Here is a 20,637-nt window from a genome sequence, read left to right as displayed (position 1 = left end):
ATTTAATAAAATCTTCACGAGAACTTAATAATATATATTGATTTTTAATTCATGAACTCATCAAATTATTTATTGATATGAGTTCAACTATTAGAACAAATTTCACTTGTTCATCTATGAAAATAACGATAAAATAAGTAATATTTTTTATTATTAATTAAAAATCTCGTATTAAACCTTTGTATATGAATAAAATTTTATTAAGCGAATATTTTCATCTTAAATTCCTTACAACAATATAAAATTATATCAAATTTAAATACAGGTTCCTGAATATCATTTATAAGATAAAATTCTTATGATTTTTTAAAATAAAATTATTTTTAGCTACAAATATTCTTCTATGGTTTTAAATTTATGCATGTTAGCATATCTCGTAGTATATTCTTTCTATATTTACACATTACACCCATAACTAACATTTATACAACTTTTACCCCACGCATTGTACCACTTGTACCACAAGATGTACAACATTTTAAGCTAAACCTCATCATAAGAGAGCATACACCTCATCACACTGAATTTAACCTCTTCACCGCCTTACCATTTTCACCTAAACTTTACAATAAAACAATCGAAAACTCACCACCGATCTCCGCCATCTGTCTCCGCCGTTCACGGCGTTTCGCCACTGTACACCGCCGAGTATGAAAAGCTGAATGAAATGGGAGGAAATAACAGAAAACGGTCTAATAAACCTAAAACCCGGAAGCCTAGGAACCCGTCTTATTCGGGTCGGGGCTTGTTTGTTGAAGGCGGAGTCTTATCTGATTGGGGCGATTTCAATTCTCCTCCTTCAAGAGGTTTTCTCTGAATCATATATATATGTATATGTTGTGTGTATTTATATTGAGATTGTTTGTTTATTTGTTAATTTATTTGATTTTGGGAATTTAGGGAGAAATTTGAAGGGTGAATATGGAAATGGAAATGGTAATTCAAGGAATCGTAATGCAGCTGTTAGCAGCTCGAAGAATGCTTCGAGTTCGAAAACTGAATTGAAGAAGAGTAGAGGAAGTGAGATCCGTTATGTATACCCATCTGCAGATTCAGTGGTATGTTAATGTGAAAGATTGAATTTTGTTTTCAAAGATCAGCATTTTCTAAATGAGTAGGTTAAGAGTATATTAGAGACATTTTTAGTTTATCTTATTGTCAAAGATTGAATTTTTATTGTAGAATGTATAATTTAAGATGATCAACATTCTCTTTACCCACACAAAGGAAAAGGAGGCAAGGTTTCCGTACATTCTACCTCCAAAGACGCCACTTGTGGGATTACTTGAGTTAATGTTGTTGTTGGAATATTGAGTAGGAGTGCTTTTATATCTGTGCATTATTATTGTTAAGAGGTTTAAAGGGCGAATCTTTAGGGAAGATATATGTTGTGTTTTGTTTGTAAAGCTAATTGAGGTTCTAAATTAGTTCAAAAGGCAGAAACAACTATATACATCTAATGAGGTATAGTTTCTGGAGGTGAAGTGCTGTATTTCAAAGGATTATTTAGTTAACGGGAAAGGGTGAAAACTACCTCCCGAATAATTCGAAATAGAGCACATATACCCGTGGTTTGTTTATGATCTCAAAACTACCGGTCCCGTCCTGTCCTGTCTAACTATTGGATCACATATACCTTCCTTCTAATGGACTGCAATTACTCACTATGTAGTGTCTGACATGTAAAAGATGTGCCACATGACTGGCTATCTAAGCACACAAATGTGGATTTTCCACGCACTCAGTAAATGCCCCACTTCCTACCATTTTGAACCCTAATTTCATTTCTTACTCCATTTCTTAAATAAACATTCTTCCCCCATTTCTCCAAAAAGATTTGTTCTCCACTAAATTTGAAGCGATGTCAGAATATCCTATCAATTCATAATTGTTTTTGCTAAGCTACCACACTGAGAGTGACTTGATATTGCTACTTTCTATTTTGATGTCAAGAGAAACCCGCAGTTGTTGCCCTTTGGGTGCGCACGGGGTAAAACCCTGTTTTTATGCGACGAGCTCGACCCAGAAGGCAAACCCCCTCCCTTGCTTTTGTTGGCACAGGGTTTCGAACTCGAGACCTCCGACATGGAAGTCCCGAGCCCAAGCCAGTGGGCCACCCCAAAGGATATATATTGCTACTTTTGAGGATATGTAAGTCGGCTAATCCTCAAAAGTAGAAATATATATCCTTTGGGGTGGCCCACTTGATAGTTAAATCACACTTTCACCCCAGTAAACTATGCCTGCCACAAAGCTATGTATAATTTAAAGCTAAACATAGACAAGGTTGATAAGGTGATGTGACACCTTTCTATGGCCTCCAATTGGATTTATCTTATTTTTCTCAATTTTTTGACTTCTTTATTTTTCTTCATCAATGTGCTATTTTTAAAAAATAATTCAAAACTAACCTCTTAAAATGATTACTCAATAGTAATAATTATCACTAAAAAATCGTACTCCATAACTCACATTTCTTGATCTCCATAGCTTCTATTTTTTGTTACTAATTGATAACCTTAATAATATCCATGACTCCCAAACCTTTCACGTGCATAACAAAACTAACACCAACTTAAAAAGAAACTAAACACAAACTATCTACCAATCTCGTGTCCATTTGCTTATTCTAAAAACTTAAAGAAGTGTCATTGGTTTTTGTACAAGTCACAAATTGAAATTTTGGGATCGGTATTCTTCAAATGAATTTCAAAACAATTCTCCTCCCCTATCCTATAAATTTTCATAGGCTCCAAACTAGAACAAGGGAAGCTTTGGAGTTTGGATAAGCCCTAAGCCGAGATATTTACGTGATTTGCTAGATTCGCCTTTCACTTCAAAAAAAATGTAGTAGATCCCAAGTAACTCAACAATTACCAATACCATGGTCAAGAAGCTGTATGGTGTTCAAAGTATAAACAGGTTGCTACTTGCACGCTTCATTCACAAATTACTTTCCATACTTCCTGTTACATTTTGCTTTAGTAAGGAATCTGTTCGCGTAATCAATGATGAAAATTAATGCAACAGCAATTTTGGTTAGTACATTTAAGGATTCTAGGAGCCTAGTCATTTTGATGAATACGATCTTTCGTAAACTGATTGAAATTCTTTCCTATGCTTGTTAATTCTTATTGGTGATTCTTCTTATCTTGCTTAGTTGCTACAAGCAGGAATTTCGGACTCAGAGAGATTTCCTATAGAGTTTTTTGTTTTATTAGCATTATTTGTATTTTTTAAAAATATTTGTAAGAGAGTAATAATAGTTTTGGTATATTGCAATTTGCTCCTCTTTTTTTTTCCGTTCTGTAATAGAAATTATTGCATTACTATCCTTTTAACTTGAATGTTTGGAGTTTCCATATTAGATTCATGCTAGATTAAAAATTAGTCTCGTATTAAGTTTAGCGTCTTCGGAAATAGCCTCTCTACCTCCACGAGGTAGTGATAAGGTTTGCGTACATTCTACTCTACCCAAGCCCCACTTGTGGGATTTCACTTGGTATGTTGTTGTTGACTTGAAATCGGTTATATGTATTTCACTCTAGGGATTTCAGTTGTGTATGACGTGTTATAAAAGTTAGAGAGTGGATTCTGATTTTATTTAATTATTGCGTATTTATTTATTTATTCGTTTACGTCTTTTTTAGTTCATATTCTCTTAAAAATCAGCCCAAGAAGAAAAATGATGAACTAAAGAGAGAAAAAGGTTAATCAAGAAAAGGAAGAAGGAAAAGACAACAATTAGTAGAATAATCATACATTTTGATGCGTGAATTAGGAGCCAACGATTTTGGTCCCCCCCTTCCTCCTCTTCATTTTGCTCTTTTTGTTGTTTTTCTTTCAACTAGAAAGAGAAACAACAATAAGAAAGAAAAATCTCGAAATCAAGCAAGGAATAAGAACTCCATCAAGAAAAAATTATGAATGCTGTAAAATTTAATTTCATCCTAAGAATATAGTTTAGAATTTATTACACATGCACAAATAGAGAGCAAATTTTCTTGAATTTTTTTTTCTTTTCTTTACACGTTTAAAGAAGTATGTACTAAATAGACTACAAAATCAACTATATTTAAAATACTAAAAGTGCAGGTAGTGGATTATAAGTTGAAATATAATCTATTTGGTTTGATGCTGAGATTATTTTCTAAAATGTTCGCCAATCAAGATGTTAATGAAAATATTATTTTGTAAATCTAATGAGGTTCGTGCAAAGCGTGGATGAGTTTAATAGCCTGACTATAAAACAAAAAACTTGCACTACAATCTCAATGCTAAGGGCTACTTAAAAAATCTGTTACCTTCTTCAAAAGAATGCAGTAATATGCACCGCTGATGAAATTTTCTGTCATTTCCAGATACGTTCAGATGCAGTATGTAGTGGAGGAGTAAAAGATGTCAAGTTGGATTCGGAACATCCTATTCTTTTGGTTGATACAAAGGAAACTCAAATTATTGCTTTCGTAGATGAAGGCCCAAATAAGGAACCTCAAAATCAGGGATGTATTTATGATTGCACAACCCCTTTATCTCTAGATGTTGGACAAAATAAAGATTCTAATGAAGTTGACTATGCTGGTGACTATAGTGCTGGTTTCTCACTGGATGAGAGTTCACACAGAGGATTGGGATTCTATGAAGAAGCAGAAATAACACATGGTGGAGTTGGATTGTCACCCAAGGATGAGAAGGAAAATCCTTCTTTTGAACATTCATTCTCTGACGAGGATATGGATGCTGATGGTGGCTTCCTTGGTGGTACCAGCATCGAGATGGACAATCATCTGCCAGCTGAGATGTCATCTTCTTTGGAAAATGAGGGTTTTTTGTCTATTGGGGTTTTTAGACTACATACTCGAGACTTATCAGACGAGGAAAGTGATGGTGATGATGAAGACATTTCATCTGATGATGGAAGTTCTTGTTCGTCAGAATCAGAAGAATCTGATGGATCATCTGAAAATGATGGGTCATCTGATAGTGATTCAGATGTTGATGAAGAGGTTGCTGCAGATTATTATGAAGGAACTGGTGGGCTGTGCAAAGTAATTGATGTTAGACAGTTGGTTGGACAAGTTCCTAGTAGCTGCTCTGATGATAGCTTAGACGAAACCGTAGAGAAGTTGGGTGGGATTCATCTTCAGGAAGCCTCTAGGGTGTATGGAATGAAGAAGCCTAAAAAAGAGAGAAAGTTCCGAGGAGGTCAGAAATCTCCTTCTGCCAAGCAAGCCCAGGGATCTGATTTGGATGGCCTTGTTTTTGTAAAGGACCCGAGAACAGTTTCAGGGAAAAAGAAACATGCTGCTAAATTTCCTCAGTCATGGCCGTTTGAGTCTCAAAAGAGTAAAAATTTCGGGAGGTTTCCAGGTAAAGATATCTGCCCTATAGTGAGTTGCGACAATATGCTTTGTCTTTATTTAAATTTGCTTATGGTTAGCCATTAAATTTCAAGTATATATAACTTTTTACTCTCTTGGATTGAAAGAGGATAAAGTTCCATTGGATTTCTCTCTCTGTGCTTTTGCTTTCATTGTTTTCTCTGCTGACCTTTTCTTTTTGTTTGTGTATTGCGATGTGCCCTCAACTCCACTGTATATACTCCTAGCTTATGTTTTCAGGTGCTAAGAAGAAACATCGCAAGGAGATGATGGCTGTGAAGCGTCGAGAGAGAATGCTACACCGAGGTGTTGATCTTCAGAAGATAAATTTAGTAAGAGCTTGAAATTGTTTTCCTTGTTAGGAGTCTCGAGTCTTTTGTCTTTCGAACCAGCTTGATCGTTTGAAACATGCCTATGATCCTGTGTAGATCCGTCTTTTTGACATCAGATGGTAACTTTTCCTTGTTTGATATTTTTCTGTTCCACTAAATTTATTTAATAACTTTGTCAGTGAGAAACATAGTAGTATGAAAAGTTATCTCAACTATGTCCTTTTGGTGAAAATAAGAATTGAGCATTTCAGTTTTGAGCTTGCTTGTATGTTTAGGCTGACATATTTGTCTTGAAGTCTTTATATTTGTCCCGTTGTATGTTGATCTTGTTTGTAAAGTTAATCTGTAAGTTGGAGCCAGGTCATAAGCGAATGCTGATGTACTGTATAACCAAATTTTACTGCAAATACTTGTTGGTAAGGGTTGTAGATTTTTAGGAGGTTCCTAATCGAATTTAGACAGTTCCCCTTGTTAGATTTTGGATCAGATTTTTTTTTTTTGAAATGAAATAGAAAACAGGGTTCTCCTGCCTAAACAATGAAGTATCAGTAATGTGGAGTTCTTGGTCTTTAAACATCACCTATCTACTGACATGAAACATAACTTCATTTGATTGATGGTGTCTCTTCTTTTTCCTCTTTGTATTTATGGTTTTGTTCATCTCAGCTGGTTAAGTAGTTCGGTGAGCAGATCATAATGGTGTAAACTGAAGCTGCGATTGGATGTTCATTGAGTTACTTTATATCCCTTTTCATATTATTTCCTTTTGTAGCTGAGTCACTGTGCTAGTTTTTCTGGAACAAAGACGAGCCACAGTTGCTGCCTTTGAGTTGGCTAGTTTTGTAGGTGACTTTTTATAGATGCTCTATTTAGCTCCTAGAAACTGATTTTTGCCCTAAAATGGGAGACCTCTGTATATCTTGACAGTGTGTACAGGGTGGGGAACCCCTTTGTTGCCTTGTCATTGAATCATCACCTTCCGAGTACCATAGTCCTTACTAAAAATACGGTGCATACTTTATCAAAGTGCATCAAAATCAAAGAAACCAAACTGATGTTGTGTAGATCTATTCAAAAGCTATAAATTTTTTTTTCCTTTTTACTGAAATTTCCTTTCACTCTTAAAATGTAGAAATTACACCAGATGGTTTTGGATGGAGCTGATATGTTATCTTTCCAACCTATGCATTCGCGTGATTGTTCTCAGGTATTGTGTTTTGTCTTACCTATGTTCAGGAAATAAAGTCCTTTTACTTATCTACGTGCAATCCAGTAACTTCTCATCTTTATTTTTAACGTACCTTGAAAACTACTTCCATTAAGTGCCAATGTGATACTTCTGCTGTTTTACCCAAGTAGGTATTATCTCATGTATAGTGGAAAATAATTAAGAAAAAAGGCGTATTTACAAAGAAAAACTTCTTAATATGATAACCTGGATTCTTCTGGTGCTGCTTCTTTTTTTTGAAAGCTGTAAAAAGTTGCTCTTTTACTCATTTGACCTTATTTTGCACTTTCTTATGATAAAAGGAACATTGCTTTAATAATTAAGGCTCAAGTTCACCATTTGTAGTCATGATTACGGACTTTATGACTAGCTTGCAATAGGAAGGAATTATTTGTCATTCAGTCGAGTGTCTTCTATGAGTACAACGACTATAAATCACTTGTTTTGACATTCAGTGCTGAACATACACAGGTTCAGAGATTAGCTGCAATATACCGCCTGCGAAGCGGTTGTCAAGGTTCTGGCAAGAAGAGGTAGGAACTTTTTCCCTTTTAATCTTTCAGATGTGAATTTCAGAGCTAATCAAGAGGGTGTTTTGTTGGCGTTTAGTTAGTTGTGAAAATTATGGTCATTTTGATAGCTTATTCTACGGGTAGAAGGCATTTTACCTTAAGATGTTAATATTAGTAATGGAAAAGCTTTTTAGAGAAGATTTGTATCGTAAACTGACTTTTGCATGTGCTATATGTGGCTTGTGCACCTCCATTTGCTTTGGACTGCTTTGGACATGTATATTAGATGTAATACTGCTATGGGAAGAAACTTTACTCGTTGAAGTCATCCGTGTTCCTTTTTTCCAGGTTTGTGACAGTTACCAAGACACAGCATACGGCTATGCCATCCCCCAGTGATAAAATTCGTTTGGAGAAGGTTATGTTGCTTGAAACCTCCAGTCCGTCGAAGAGTTCAATTTTTTGGTTTACATAATATATACCTTAAATAAACATTCTGTAAAGATGCATGTTTCTGTCTGACATGAAGATTTCCATTTTTTGACCATTCAGTTGATAGGAGCCGGTGACGAGGATTCTGATTTCACAGTCACGGGTATACAAAGTTATAGAAAGGATGTAAATGCAGCCAAAAACTCTTCAAAGGGTAGTGGTGGACAATCTGGCCCAAGCAATTTGTTTAAAACTCCGATAAATCCACGTGGGCAAAAAGACAGCAGCAAGAAACGAAGGGATCAGAAAACAGTCTCCTACGCTCTTCCTGTCTCCTTTGTTTCAAGTGGTATCATGCGTTCGGAGACAGAAGTTGAGGAGAAATCAATTGAAACAACCCAGACAACCACCATTGTCCATGAAACAAAGGTTGTGACCAACTCAGTCGAATACGGTGCATTCGAGATGCACACTACAGGTATTGGCTCAAAACTCATGGCAAAAATGGGTTATCAAGAAGGCAGAGGCTTAGGGAAAGATGGACAGGGTATTTCTGAGCCCATCGAAGCTCGCCAACGACCAAAAGCTCTTGGATTGGGAGCTGAAATCCCAGAAACAAGTATTAGATCATCAGGAAAGAAGGATTCTCTACCCAAATCATCTGGTCGTGGTGCTGAAGTTGTCGGTGGAAGCGGGAAATCCATCAGGAAGGAGTCATCTGTTGGATTTGCAGGATTTGAGAGACACACAAAGGGGTTTGGATCAAAGATTATGGCAAAGATGGGTTTTGTTGAAGGTATGGGACTTGGTAGAAGTTCACAAGGCATAACCAATCCTTTAGTTGCTGTTAGACGTCCTAAATCGCAAGGATTAGGTGCCAAAAGTTAGAAGAAAAAAAATCACATAATATCTTTCAACTGTGGAAAGAAATGTTCATATTTCCCATCTTAGTTGAACTTTGTAATTTGCCCTGAAGCCTATTTAAGTAGCAGACTACAACAACATTACCTTGTGTAACTAGGGTCCGAAGAGGGTGATGTGTATGCAACATTACCTCTATCTTCGTATGCAGAAGAGGGCAGCGTGTATACCCCTCCCTTCTAAATTTCGAGAGGGTGGTGTGTACGCGACCTTATCCTTGCTTTCTTAAGACATTTCAATGGCTGACTAATTATCTAAGATTATAAACCATATTACATTGAAGTGTGGATATCTTTTTTATGGTTTATTTACAAGTGTTCTAGTTATACTACCTTTTTACAGGAGATTGGTAATATATACAGTGCAAATCAGTATAAGAAAAGCAGAAGTTCTTTCTGGGGTTATTTACTAACCTTATACTTTAATTCTTGATCTTCATATCCTTCTATAATTATGTCTTATAGTACTTTTTCGATCTATCTTTATCTCTCTCCTCTCGTTCAGAGGCTAGCACGAGATTTGAAGTTTGATGCAATCAAATGCCATATAAAAAATACAGATATTTTTTCAAAGGATAACGGGTGTCCGTATACTTCTTATAATAGGCTCTCATCTAAATCCATCATGATCAATTTCTCACACTTTTTCACTGTGATATATGAATATCGATCTCTTCATCATCGATTCGAATTATCTCAATATCGCTTCTCTCGTCTTATTTATCACAAAGATTTTTCTCACTCCATCTCCCATTGCAGTTAAGTTATTAAGTAAAAAAGTGTTTGTTTTTATATCCTGTTTAAGCCTCCTCGAAAAGTTTATCCTAAAGTCAAATATAATATGTAAAACTACATAAAAGAAGTGTATGAGTTGTTACTACGCAACCTCATTTATCATCTTTTTAACTAGTTTCAAAATATTCCTTTTGCTAAATGGTCATAAAATTTGATCAGAAAATTTAAAAAATATTTTTTTAGTTAAAAATATTAAAATTGAAAAAGGTAAAAATGTATAAATAGATAAAATAAAATAAAAAAATCTTGCCAAATTCTATCAAATTTTCTGATATTTCTTTTTTCTATTTAAAAAGTACTTGTGAGAATGAAATGGTTCAAAGCACAAAAATATATTGGAATAGACATTCAATGTATCCATAAAATCAGGAAGATACATTCAATTTATAAGATTACTAAAATTACATGGTTTGAAACTTTGAATGTGAAAATATATCACTGACATTATAAATAAAAAAATAAAATAGATTACAATTCTAGAAAGAAAAATTCATTATTCCAACAGAAAAATAAAATAAATTGTTAAAAATATCCAACATATATATAAAAAAAATATTTGATAATTTTTCGATAAAATTATTCAAACTTATCACTATTGAATCTACCAAACATTAGTATTTTCTAGTCAATATTAACATATTTCATATATTCTTATTTTCTTTATGTATGTACGTATAAAATGAAATACATAATGATTAAATAATTAAGTCATCATAATGTTTGTGTTATTTACTTTTGAGTATCAATAACTATCTCACTACACCTTAATGATCAACCAATTATATTTGCTAATAAGACCAAAATTACTTTTAAAAGTTATATTGATCCTCATACCACAATCACAAAAAATATTATTCCCCCTTCCCCTCCTCACATGAGACCATATTTTGTATCTTTTTTCCCCAAATTTTTTATAAAAAGACATTAATCGTAAATATGTTTCATTATTTCTGTATAAAGTCAATTATTTTTAAAATCTAATTTCTATTTTTTCTTATGGTAGTGAAAATGCCTTACAATCTAAATTTATTTTATCATTACGAGAACTAATTCTACTAGTTTTGAGATTTTCACGCTGAAAAAAATCTTTGGAGTCAGAGATATCAAACTATTACAGTATAACATTTTATCTCATTAAATTAGTCAACACGAGACACATATGAGAAGTTAAAATTATAAAAAATGAAAAGTATTATAATGTATTACTATCTTGTTAAATTAGTAGAGATGCTCGTAACATTTAAAATTATAAAAAGAAAGTCCACCCCCACCCCACCCCACCCCCACCCCCTCTTGGTTTGATGATTAGGACATAAGTCATATTTCTTCAAGAGGGGTCCCAAAAGTCTGGCTAAAATCTCCCACCGACGAGGAAAAATAGGATTACATATAAATTCTTTGCGTCCAGATCTTCCTCTGTCACTCAACAATCTGCAGCAGACCTCAGAAATCCCCTTTTGGAGGTAAGTTAGATCTTTGCATATCATGTTTAGCAATTCTTACTTGTTTATTAGTAATTAAAACTGCATTATTTGATCCCAAAACCATTGATTTTTTCAATGTTGTGTTAAACCCTGTTGAGAAATTCCACTGATTTTGACATTTTACTTACAGTTCCTGATCTGGGTCATCCAGATCTGATCAAGAAACTACTAAAAATGAGATCTTTTGAGAAATTCAAGATTTGGGTTTTGTTAATCTGCTTGGTATCTGAATTGTGTTATGGGTTCTATCTGCCTGGAAGTTACCCTCATAAATATGGGGTTGGTGATTTGTTGAATGTTAAGGTGAATTCATTGACTTCAATTGACACGGAGTTGCCTTATAGTTATTATAGTTTACCTTTTTGCCAACCACAAGAGGGTGTGAAGGATAGTGCTGAGAATCTTGGTGAGCTTCTTATGGGTGATAGAATTGAGAATTCTCCTTATAGGTTTAAGATGTATACTAATGAGACTGAGATTTTCATGTGTCAAACTAAACCTTTGTCTGGCGAGGAGTTTAAGCTTTTGAAGAAGAGGATTGATGAGATGTATCAAGTTAATTTGATTCTTGATAATTTGCCTGCTATTCGATATACAAGGAAGGAAGGTTATTTCTTGCGGTGGACTGGTTATCCGGTTGGGATCAAGGTTCAAGATGCGTATTACGTGTTTAATCACTTGAAGTTTACGGTTCTTGTTCATAAGTATGAAGAGACCAATGTGGCTCGGGTTATGGGTACTGGGGATGGAGCTGAGGTGATCTCTACAGTTGGAAAGGATGGATCTGAGGAACCTGGTTATATGGTTGTTGGGTTCGAGGTTGTTCCTTGTAGTGTTCAACATGCTCCTGATTCGGCAAAGAACTTGAAAATGTACAATAAGTACCCGAATCCAATTAAGTGCGACCCAACAACTGTTGCCATGGCTATTAAAGAAAATGAGCCTGTTTCATTTACTTATGAGGTGAACTTTGTGGAAAGTGACATTAAGTGGCCATCAAGATGGGATGCGTATTTGAAGATGGAAGGTGCAAAGGTGCACTGGTTCTCTATCCTTAACTCCCTTATGGTGATCACTTTCTTGGCTGGAATTGTGCTTGTAATCTTCTTGAGGACTGTCAGGCGGGATCTTACAAGGTATGAGGAACTTGACAAAGAGGCTCAAGCTCAGATGAATGAGGAGTTATCCGGGTGGAAACTTGTGGTGAGTGATGTTTTCAGGGCTCCAAGTAATCCAGCACTTTTGTGTGCGATGGTTGGAGATGGGGTTCAAATTCTAGGGATGGGTGTTGTGACTATCATGTTTGCTGCCCTCGGATTTATGTCCCCAGCTTCTCGTGGAACATTGATTACCGGTATGCTATTCTTCTATATGATTCTTGGTATTGCAGCTGGTTATGTTGCTGTTCGCCTCTGGAGGACTATCTTCTGTGGCGATCACAAGGGTTGGATTTCAGTCTCATGGAAAGCTGCTTGTTTCTTCCCTGGAATTGCATTTCTCATTCTAACCACATTGAACTTCCTGCTATGGGGTAGTCACAGCACAGGGGCCATACCATTTTCTCTGTTTGTCGTCCTCATTTTGCTTTGGTTCTGCATTTCCGTTCCTCTAACCCTAGTCGGTGGTTATTTCGGGGCAAAGGCTCCTCACATTGAATACCCAGTCCGAACCAACCAGATCCCCCGTGAAATCCCCCCACAAAAATATCCATCTTGGCTTTTAGTTTTGGGTGCAGGCACCCTTCCTTTCGGTACTCTGTTCATTGAGCTCTTCTTCATCATGTCAAGTCTCTGGATGGGTCGTGTCTACTATGTCTTCGGCTTCCTCCTCATTGTCATGATCCTTCTCGTCGTCGTCTGTGCTGAGGTGTCTCTTGTTCTTACTTACATGCATCTTTGTGTGGAGGACTGGAAATGGTGGTGGAAATCCTTCTTTGCCTCCGGATCAGTTGCTATATACATTTTCCTCTATTCCGTTAACTATCTAATCTTCGATCTCAAGAGCTTGAGCGGGCCTGTTTCTGCTACCCTTTACCTTGGATATTCCCTCTTCATGGTACTTGCCATCATGCTCGCGACAGGCACAGTCGGGTTTCTTTCCTCCTTCTGGTTTGTACATTACTTGTTCTCTTCAGTGAAGCTGGATTAAAGAAGTCTCTTATGATATAAAGAAACAAAAGAACCATTGAAGAACAGCCGCGGATGTGTCTTTAAGTCATTCTTGTTTACTTTTTATTGTCATATTACTATCATTTTGTAGGGTATTTGGAAGAGAAAGCCAATAAACTCCTCAAGTTTTGTTAAATTCTTTAATAGTCAAGTGTTGCATGATATACTTGACTTGACTATAGCTTCATTGGTTGGGATAATCATATTTGGATGTGCTTATAGTGATGGTTTCAGTTGGTAAATTTGGTTTGTACATTGCATTAACTCAACTCATCATGATTCTTAGATTCACTTCTTTGGTTTGATGTGTTTTTTATTGAGTCGAGGGTCTATAGAAACAATCCCTCTACCTCCCAGGTGCCGCTAATCACATGATCGGATGATATGAGATGATTTTTTAATCCTTATGTCCATCTGTTCCTCATATTCTTGAAATTTTAAATGGATAATATATGATTACTATTTACAATATTTGATTCCTAGCATAAAGATCACAGATATCTAACTCTTCGAGATGGCCCAATGGTTTGAGCTTGGAATTTCCATGTCAGAAGTTTCAAATTCGAAATCTCTTGCCAGCGAAAGCAAGTGGTTTGCCTTCTGGGTTGAGCTCGTGCACCAGACCTGGTGAGGTTTCACTTTATCCGCGCTCAAAGGATTATAGCTACGATTTATTTTTTTTAGATTTCTTAAAATGATAAAAACTAAATTACTTGCTATCCTATAGTTCAAAAGAGAAAAAGGTATCTTAATATAAGCATCATGTGTCTTAAACTGTGTATGCTATTGTTTCTAAAGATTTTTAACTACCAGATTTTTTGTCCTTTAAAATCTCTTTAGAACCACAAAAATGTGCTCCCTAAAGTCTATAAGCACAAAAAAATAGGGACCCAATAGGCTATTGAGTACAATAATACTACTTTAATGTTAAAACCCTTTAATACCAATAATTAAAACCGGTCATTATTGACTTTCAGCATTTTATGGAGTAACGAATTCAAAATTTAAAGTTTATTAATTTCTAAAAACAACTTCAAATAATATAATAATAAATTTTAACTTCATAGTTAAATAAAACTTCAAGAAATATAACAATAAAAATTAAGTTCATAGTTAAATGTTTGTAGACATTTAGAAGAATTATTGATATAAATAATTGAATTCTTGTTAACTCGTATAATGGAGGGAGCAATTGATCACTATATATGTGAATTGAACCAATAATGGAGGGGGCAATCGACCATTATATAAAATGGACTATAGAAAGACTTGTAGGGACTAGTGTTCACACCACACAAAATAATCAAAAAGATGTAAAATAAAATAATTTATACATATATGTTACTATACATCATAATGACATTAGCTTTACATAAAGAAGACTCACTAGCTTTAGATAAAGTAAAGACCACTCACTATATATCATAATCACATATTAGCATGACATAAAATAAAGAAGACTTATATATCAATACTATATATTATAATCATATATTAGCTTGACGTAAAATAAAGAAGACTTTTACATCAATCACTATATATATAATCGTATATTAGCTCACTATAAAGTAAAGAAGATTTCTGGATCAATGTATTTTGCTAATATATCAGAATCACATATTAGCAAACTATAAAGAAATGAAGACTAATGTATCAATGCACATATTATAGCTCAACTTTATTGACGGCTCGAAGACAAAGCCGTCTATTTGTTAAAACAAAATTTTGCAGCTACAATCACAATCTAAACACAACAACAACATAAGTATATAATCTCACAAGTGGGGTTTGGGGAGAATGGAGTGTACGCAATCTCAACAGTACCTTGTGAAGGTAAAGAGATTGTTTCAAACAGATACCTCAGCTCAAGTAAAACATATCAAAATGAGACATGGAAAGGGAATACAGCGACTATTCAAATTAAGAATAGGATGTTAGAAGCTCTACGTAAAAAGACCAGCTCGATCCAACAATGATGAATCGAAATGCAAATTAAATTTAACTGACAGTACAAAAAATCTGCAGAAAAAAGGAAATTTTTCTCATATGATGTTTTCTCCTTCTAGTCCCTCTTCTAGTATCACAAACAAACCAAACCTTAAGTTAGATCTTTAAAATGATTTAAGACAAGAGTAATGAGCCATAAAAAAGATAGCTTTGATCCAAATAACTTTTCTCATTCACACAGGATGAAAAACCAAACAAAAAAACAAAAAAAGAAAAGTGAAGAGAAACCATCCACTAGATAGTGAATGTATGTAACAAATCACTCAAAAAGATGCTGGACCAAAACATTTCAAAATCATAATATGGATCCCACTTGTAAAGTTACTACTTTTTTCGTTTGTCGAGAAGTGGGGAAGCCTTAGGAGGTCCTATTTCAAAAGTATAATGATGTTTGCAGAATTTTGTGCCATCATAAGCTATGATTCAACCAGAGAATGAGGCAGACATACATACCAGTACACATGAAGATGCAGATAACCATGTGGTCATTTTTCATTCTTCTGACGGGGCTGCTTTATAAAGAAACAACACAAGTTTCAGCATTAAGAATATGGTCATCATCAGCAAAATTATCTTCACAAAGGCCTGGATGCCCAGAAAGATGTGGCAACGTAACCATTCCTTTTCCATTTGGAATAGGAAAAGGGTGTTACTTCAATGAAGCATTTAAAATGAGCTGCGATAACAACACTGCGTATAGTCATAATAATGATCTGTATGTGCAACACATATCAATGGACTCCATCACAGTTGATATTAGTTTCGTTTCAAACCCCTACAACAAATCATCTGGAATGAACATTTACAGTGATGAAATTATTCAAGGAACTGGCAACGAGTATTTCAGTTTCTCCAACAAGAACAAGTTTGTAGCCATTGGGTGTGACGTTTATGCTAATGTCAAAGATTCAGACACTGGTAGCAGTGTCAGTGGATGTGCTTCTTACTGTGACAACTCCACTAATAATGTTTCATCCTATTCAGCTTCATCATCATATTGCACTGGGAATAACGGTTGTTGTCAGTCTGAATTTTCAAAAATAATACCAAGACAGTTCACTATGACCATACAAACGATGAACACGGAGAACACATCGTGGAGATCTAGCAATTGCACCTATTACTTAATCATGGAAAAGGGCAGTTCCGAGTCTGACTTCACTGAGTTACGTGGTAAGTGCAAAGAAGATGATCGTTACCAAGGAAGGATGGTGCTGGACTGGGTGATTGGAAATGTTAGTTGCGACAAAGCCATGAGAAGGCCAAAAGATTATGCATGTAGAAATAACAGTAGGTGTGTCAATGACACTTCTAGACCTGCTGGGGGGTACCGATGTGATTGCTCTCCTGGTTATCAAGGCAACCCTTACCTCCTTCATGGATGCCAAGGTACTAATTACCCTGTTCATTCCTCTTTTTTGTTTTTGTGATTTGACTTGTGTATATTATTACCTCCTTTTAGCATACGTATCTTATTTCCGTTTTTAGTCTGTTTCAGCAACAAACTTCATGTTTCTATGTTTAGAAAGTCTTTAATTCCTATTGTTATGCTCAATAAGACTCCCTTATAGAGGAATGACATGGAATCTCCAAGATCACAGGATTTTTAGGGATCGTTCGGTACAAAGATTAATAACGCATGAAATAATGTAGGGATAATAATGCATGGATTATTTTTCATCCAATGTTTGGTTCATTGCTTCCCACTTAATCTTGTGTTTGGTTTATAACTCTACAAAAAGCTTCTTACCAATTATACCCCTTATTATTAATGTAATCGAGTCAAGGTAGATAACTACCAAACAATGTTATTTTTGTGGTCTTCTAACCAGAAGAATCATTTTGTCACCATTTTAGCTATTTTCTCACTTAAATTATTTGAAGATAAATAATTGTCATCTTAATAAATCGATCACTCACAAAACGTCAATTTTCAATTTTGAAAAAGATAGACCATCTACGATTAAAATAAAATAGACCATAAATGGTAAACAATAGTAAAATCGAATAAAAATCATCTACGTTTACACATAAAATTGCAAGTTGTAGTTTTAATATGTATGCAATTTCATAAATTATTCAAAATACAAATAAGCAGAAAACCACATGTATATCAACAAATAATACATTCAATTAAGATCACCAATGCCATGTGGCCATATATTTGCTTTTTTCTATTAGTAAATGTTAAACAACTCACATTTCAAGTATTATATTGAATTTATTTTGCAACAAACAACTCTCAACCAAATAATAAAATTTGTAAGCTAATTTATTTAAATAAATTTAGTAGTACAAATATAAGACATAAAACCAAGAAAATAAACAAAATGATTAAAAATTTGACGGAAATTTTTGTCTTTAGATATATTGATCCCATGGTATTAAATCCTATGTATTACTAATACCACCAAATAGAAGGTATTAGTTATACACCCTATAATTGCATAGTGTATAACTAATCCATGCATTAGTTATACATATGCTCGAAAGTCCTACCAGACATAGTACTAAGTAATACCATACATAATATATGGACTATTTCTCCTACTACACTCTACCGAAGACCAAATGACTCCTTGGTGTGTTTTATGTTTCAATACAATATTTTAAAATGAAACGAAGAGAGTAATAATATAACAATATCCCACTGTACCCTTTTGTTTTAACTTGTTTTTAGGATGTAACATGCTTTATTTTCTGAGTTCTAATGTCAGTTTTTATGATGATTACTTGTTAATTTCCACAGACATCAACGAGTGTACAAGTCCAAAAAGGAATCATTGTCCCAAAAATACTCTCTGTATTAATACTCCTGGCGGTTACCATTGTGACTCAAATAATGTGAGACATATGCTAGCTAAACAACTCTCCATAGGTATTGTATAACTCTCTTCTTTGTCTTCTTTTTTCCCTTTCTTGTTTCTTTGTTAGATTAGATTAAGCTTTCTCTAGCGTTTTATTTGAGACAAATTACTCCTTTGAACTGTCTCAACAAATGATTAATGATCCTTTTCATGTTATGACCTTACTAAAGACATTATAACATTTATTCTAGCTAGCTGTTCTTTAGAAAATTAAAAGCTTTAAAATTACAAAGGAGCCTGGAAAAGCATTTACAGCCCTTTCTCTTACTCTTTAGATTCTCAAAATGAATTTATGCTTGTTTTATATGAGATTGGTTTGCTCACAAGCAGGTATTGGAGCAGCAATTACTTTTGTAATCCTGGTAGCAGTTTGTCTTTGGCTACACAAATGGATCCAGAAGAGGGAAGAAAAAAAAGCTAAACAAAAGTTTTTCAAGAGGAATGGTGGATTACTTTTGCGACAACGTATTTCCGTAAATGGAGAGAGTAGTGGTGGATCTTTGCCAAAGCTCTTTTTGAAGGAGGAGTTGGAGAAAGCAACAGACAATTTCAATGAAATTCGAATTCTTGGTAAAGGAGGAGCTGGGACTGTTTACAAAGGAATGTTATCCGATGGAAGCATTGTAGCTGTGAAGAAGTCCAATGCAGTGGATAAAGATCAAATTGAACAGTTTATAAATGAGATACTCATACTCTCGCAAATAAATCACAGACACATTGTAAAGGTACTGATTGATTTTTGTACTAGGCTCTTGCTACCATTTTATTATGAGTGGAATATGAGAGCAACACAGTTTGTTGAAAGAGAAATTTATAATGCACGAAGAGGATGGAAGAGCGAACTTATAATATTAGAAAGACTTCCATACTCTTACAAATAACACACTAGACTTAAACAGGCACACAGTCGCACACACAGAGCTACTACATCAACTCTCACTTCAACCATAATAAATGAACAGTTTAGGATAACTCATTAGTCATTCATGAACCAAAGATAACTCAAAATACAATTGAACCTAGCACTCAATCGCACTTTTAACATTTAAGTTTACTGTTTACAACAGGTACTTGGTTGTTGCTTAGAAACTCAAGTCCCATTATTAGTTTATGAGTACATCTCGAATGGAACCTTGTCATCCCATATTCATGGAAACCTCAGCCACAGTTCTAACCCTACTTTCTCAAAGTCTGAGTTGGATGATCAGATTCCTCTGCACCCAGCAATAATATTATCGTGGGATCATCGGGTGCGAATTGCTGCAGAAATAGCAGGGGCACTATCTTACATGCACTCATGTGCTTCTACTCCCATTCTTCACAGAGATATAAAATCAAGCAACATATTACTAGACGATAATTTTAGAGCAGTGGTTTCTGATTTTGGACTATCGAGATTGTTGTCTGTTGACAAGACTCATTTAACAACAAAGGTAGGGGGTACATTTGGTTACATAGATCCAGAATACTTCCGCTCAGGTCAACTTACAGAAAAATGTGATGTCTATGCCTTCGGTGTAATTCTTGCAGAGCTTCTAACAAGTCAAAGAGTTGTCACTTCAAACCAACCAGAAGATCCAGGTTTGGTTATCCGTTTCACATTAGCATTGAAAGAAAATCGTATAATTGAGATTGTAGACCCTGAAATTGTAAAAGAAGTTGAGGATGAACATGTGATTCTTGCTGTGGCCAAACTTGCCAAGAGATGCTTAAATTTTAATGCAAGGAGAAGGCCATCCATGAAGGAGATGGCAGCTGAACTTGAACAACAAGTAAAAATGAGGCAAGATATGCCTCATACTGAGAGTTTTCAAGATAACATTTCACCAAAAAGTGAAAGTTCATGTAGTCATACTTCTGATTGTACAGAAGAAGATCATCAGAACTCAGTGTCTCGCAATGAAATGCATTATGACAGAAAGGGAAGTTTGTAACTTTTATAACTTCAACTTTTATCTTTTGTAATTGTAATGCCGAAGTAATTGCATGTATGGACACATAATCAAATGACGTTTCACATGATTTACATTAATATTCAAGTCGTATATATGATGAAATTTTTTGTTATGATTTATTTATTATCCTTTATAATAGGATTGTTCATAGGGTTTGATTCGGTTTTCATCAAAAGCAAAACTAGACCAACTGTATAGCTTTTTTGGTTTGCCCTTTTTTATTTATTTGATGATCGTGGTGTCCAGGATAGCTCTCTCGCACTTCAACCGATTCCATGGGATACATGCCACCTCCCACCAACAATAGGGATTAGGTAACTCTGTCCACCAAGGCTAGGATGGATGGGAAGAATCACAGTGTTTTTTGTTTCTGCTAAGTTTTGAACCTGTTATTGACCACTAGACCACACCCTTGGGTGCTTTTTGGTTTGGGTTTTTCTTGGCAAATAAAAATTAAACATTCAATCTATCAGCGTTACGGACAAACTTTTCCATATGATAATGTATGTTACTTATAATGTTTAGCAAGATTTGTACTATTATGAAAGAATTTATG

The 20,637-nt window shown here is 34.8% G+C and overlaps 3 protein-coding genes across 4 annotated transcripts; all 3 read left to right on the top strand.

The window, feature by feature from the left end:
• The first annotated feature begins 520 nt into the window (after positions 1-520).
• Positions 521-9,088, top strand: LOC101249097 (uncharacterized). The gene is made up of 8 exons (XM_069299860.1): positions 521-806; positions 901-1,058; positions 4,362-5,370; positions 5,622-5,713; positions 6,846-6,920; positions 7,413-7,474; positions 7,802-7,871; positions 8,006-9,088. The coding sequence occupies exons 1-8, from the start codon at positions 668-670 to the stop codon at positions 8,771-8,773; spliced, it is 2,373 nt and encodes a 790-aa protein (XP_069155961.1). The 5' UTR covers positions 521-667; the 3' UTR covers positions 8,774-9,088.
• A 1,754-nt stretch (positions 9,089-10,842) lies between these two features.
• LOC101248789 (transmembrane 9 superfamily member 11) lies at positions 10,843-13,494 on the top strand. The gene is made up of 2 exons (XM_019214883.3): positions 10,843-11,063; positions 11,215-13,494. The coding sequence occupies exon 2, from the start codon at positions 11,259-11,261 to the stop codon at positions 13,230-13,232; it is 1,974 nt and encodes a 657-aa protein (XP_019070428.1). The 5' UTR covers positions 10,843-11,063; positions 11,215-11,258; the 3' UTR covers positions 13,233-13,494.
• Positions 13,495-14,917: 1,423 nt separating this feature from the next.
• On the top strand, positions 14,918-20,183 carry LOC101256500 (wall-associated receptor kinase-like 1). Of its 2 annotated transcripts, XM_069299859.1 has the most exons (5): positions 14,918-16,648; positions 18,009-18,137; positions 18,457-18,851; positions 19,194-19,559; positions 19,657-20,183. In XM_069299859.1, exons 1-5 carry the CDS (start codon positions 15,694-15,696, stop codon positions 19,663-19,665), a joined length of 1,854 nt encoding a protein of 617 aa, XP_069155960.1. In that variant the 5' UTR covers positions 14,918-15,693; the 3' UTR covers positions 19,666-20,183. The 2 variants fall into 2 exon arrangements, with proteins under 2 accessions (XP_069155960.1, XP_010323256.3); XM_010324954.4 differs by having other exon boundaries at positions 19,194-20,183.
• Positions 20,184-20,637: the final 454 nt, after the last annotated feature.

This window comes from Solanum lycopersicum, chromosome 7, assembly GCF_036512215.1.
Source record: "Solanum lycopersicum chromosome 7, SLM_r2.1".
Lineage (NCBI taxonomy): Eukaryota > Viridiplantae > Streptophyta > Magnoliopsida > Solanales > Solanaceae > Solanum > Solanum lycopersicum.
Note: the sequence above shows the minus strand (reverse complement) of the source record. Positions and strands in the feature narration are given on the sequence as shown.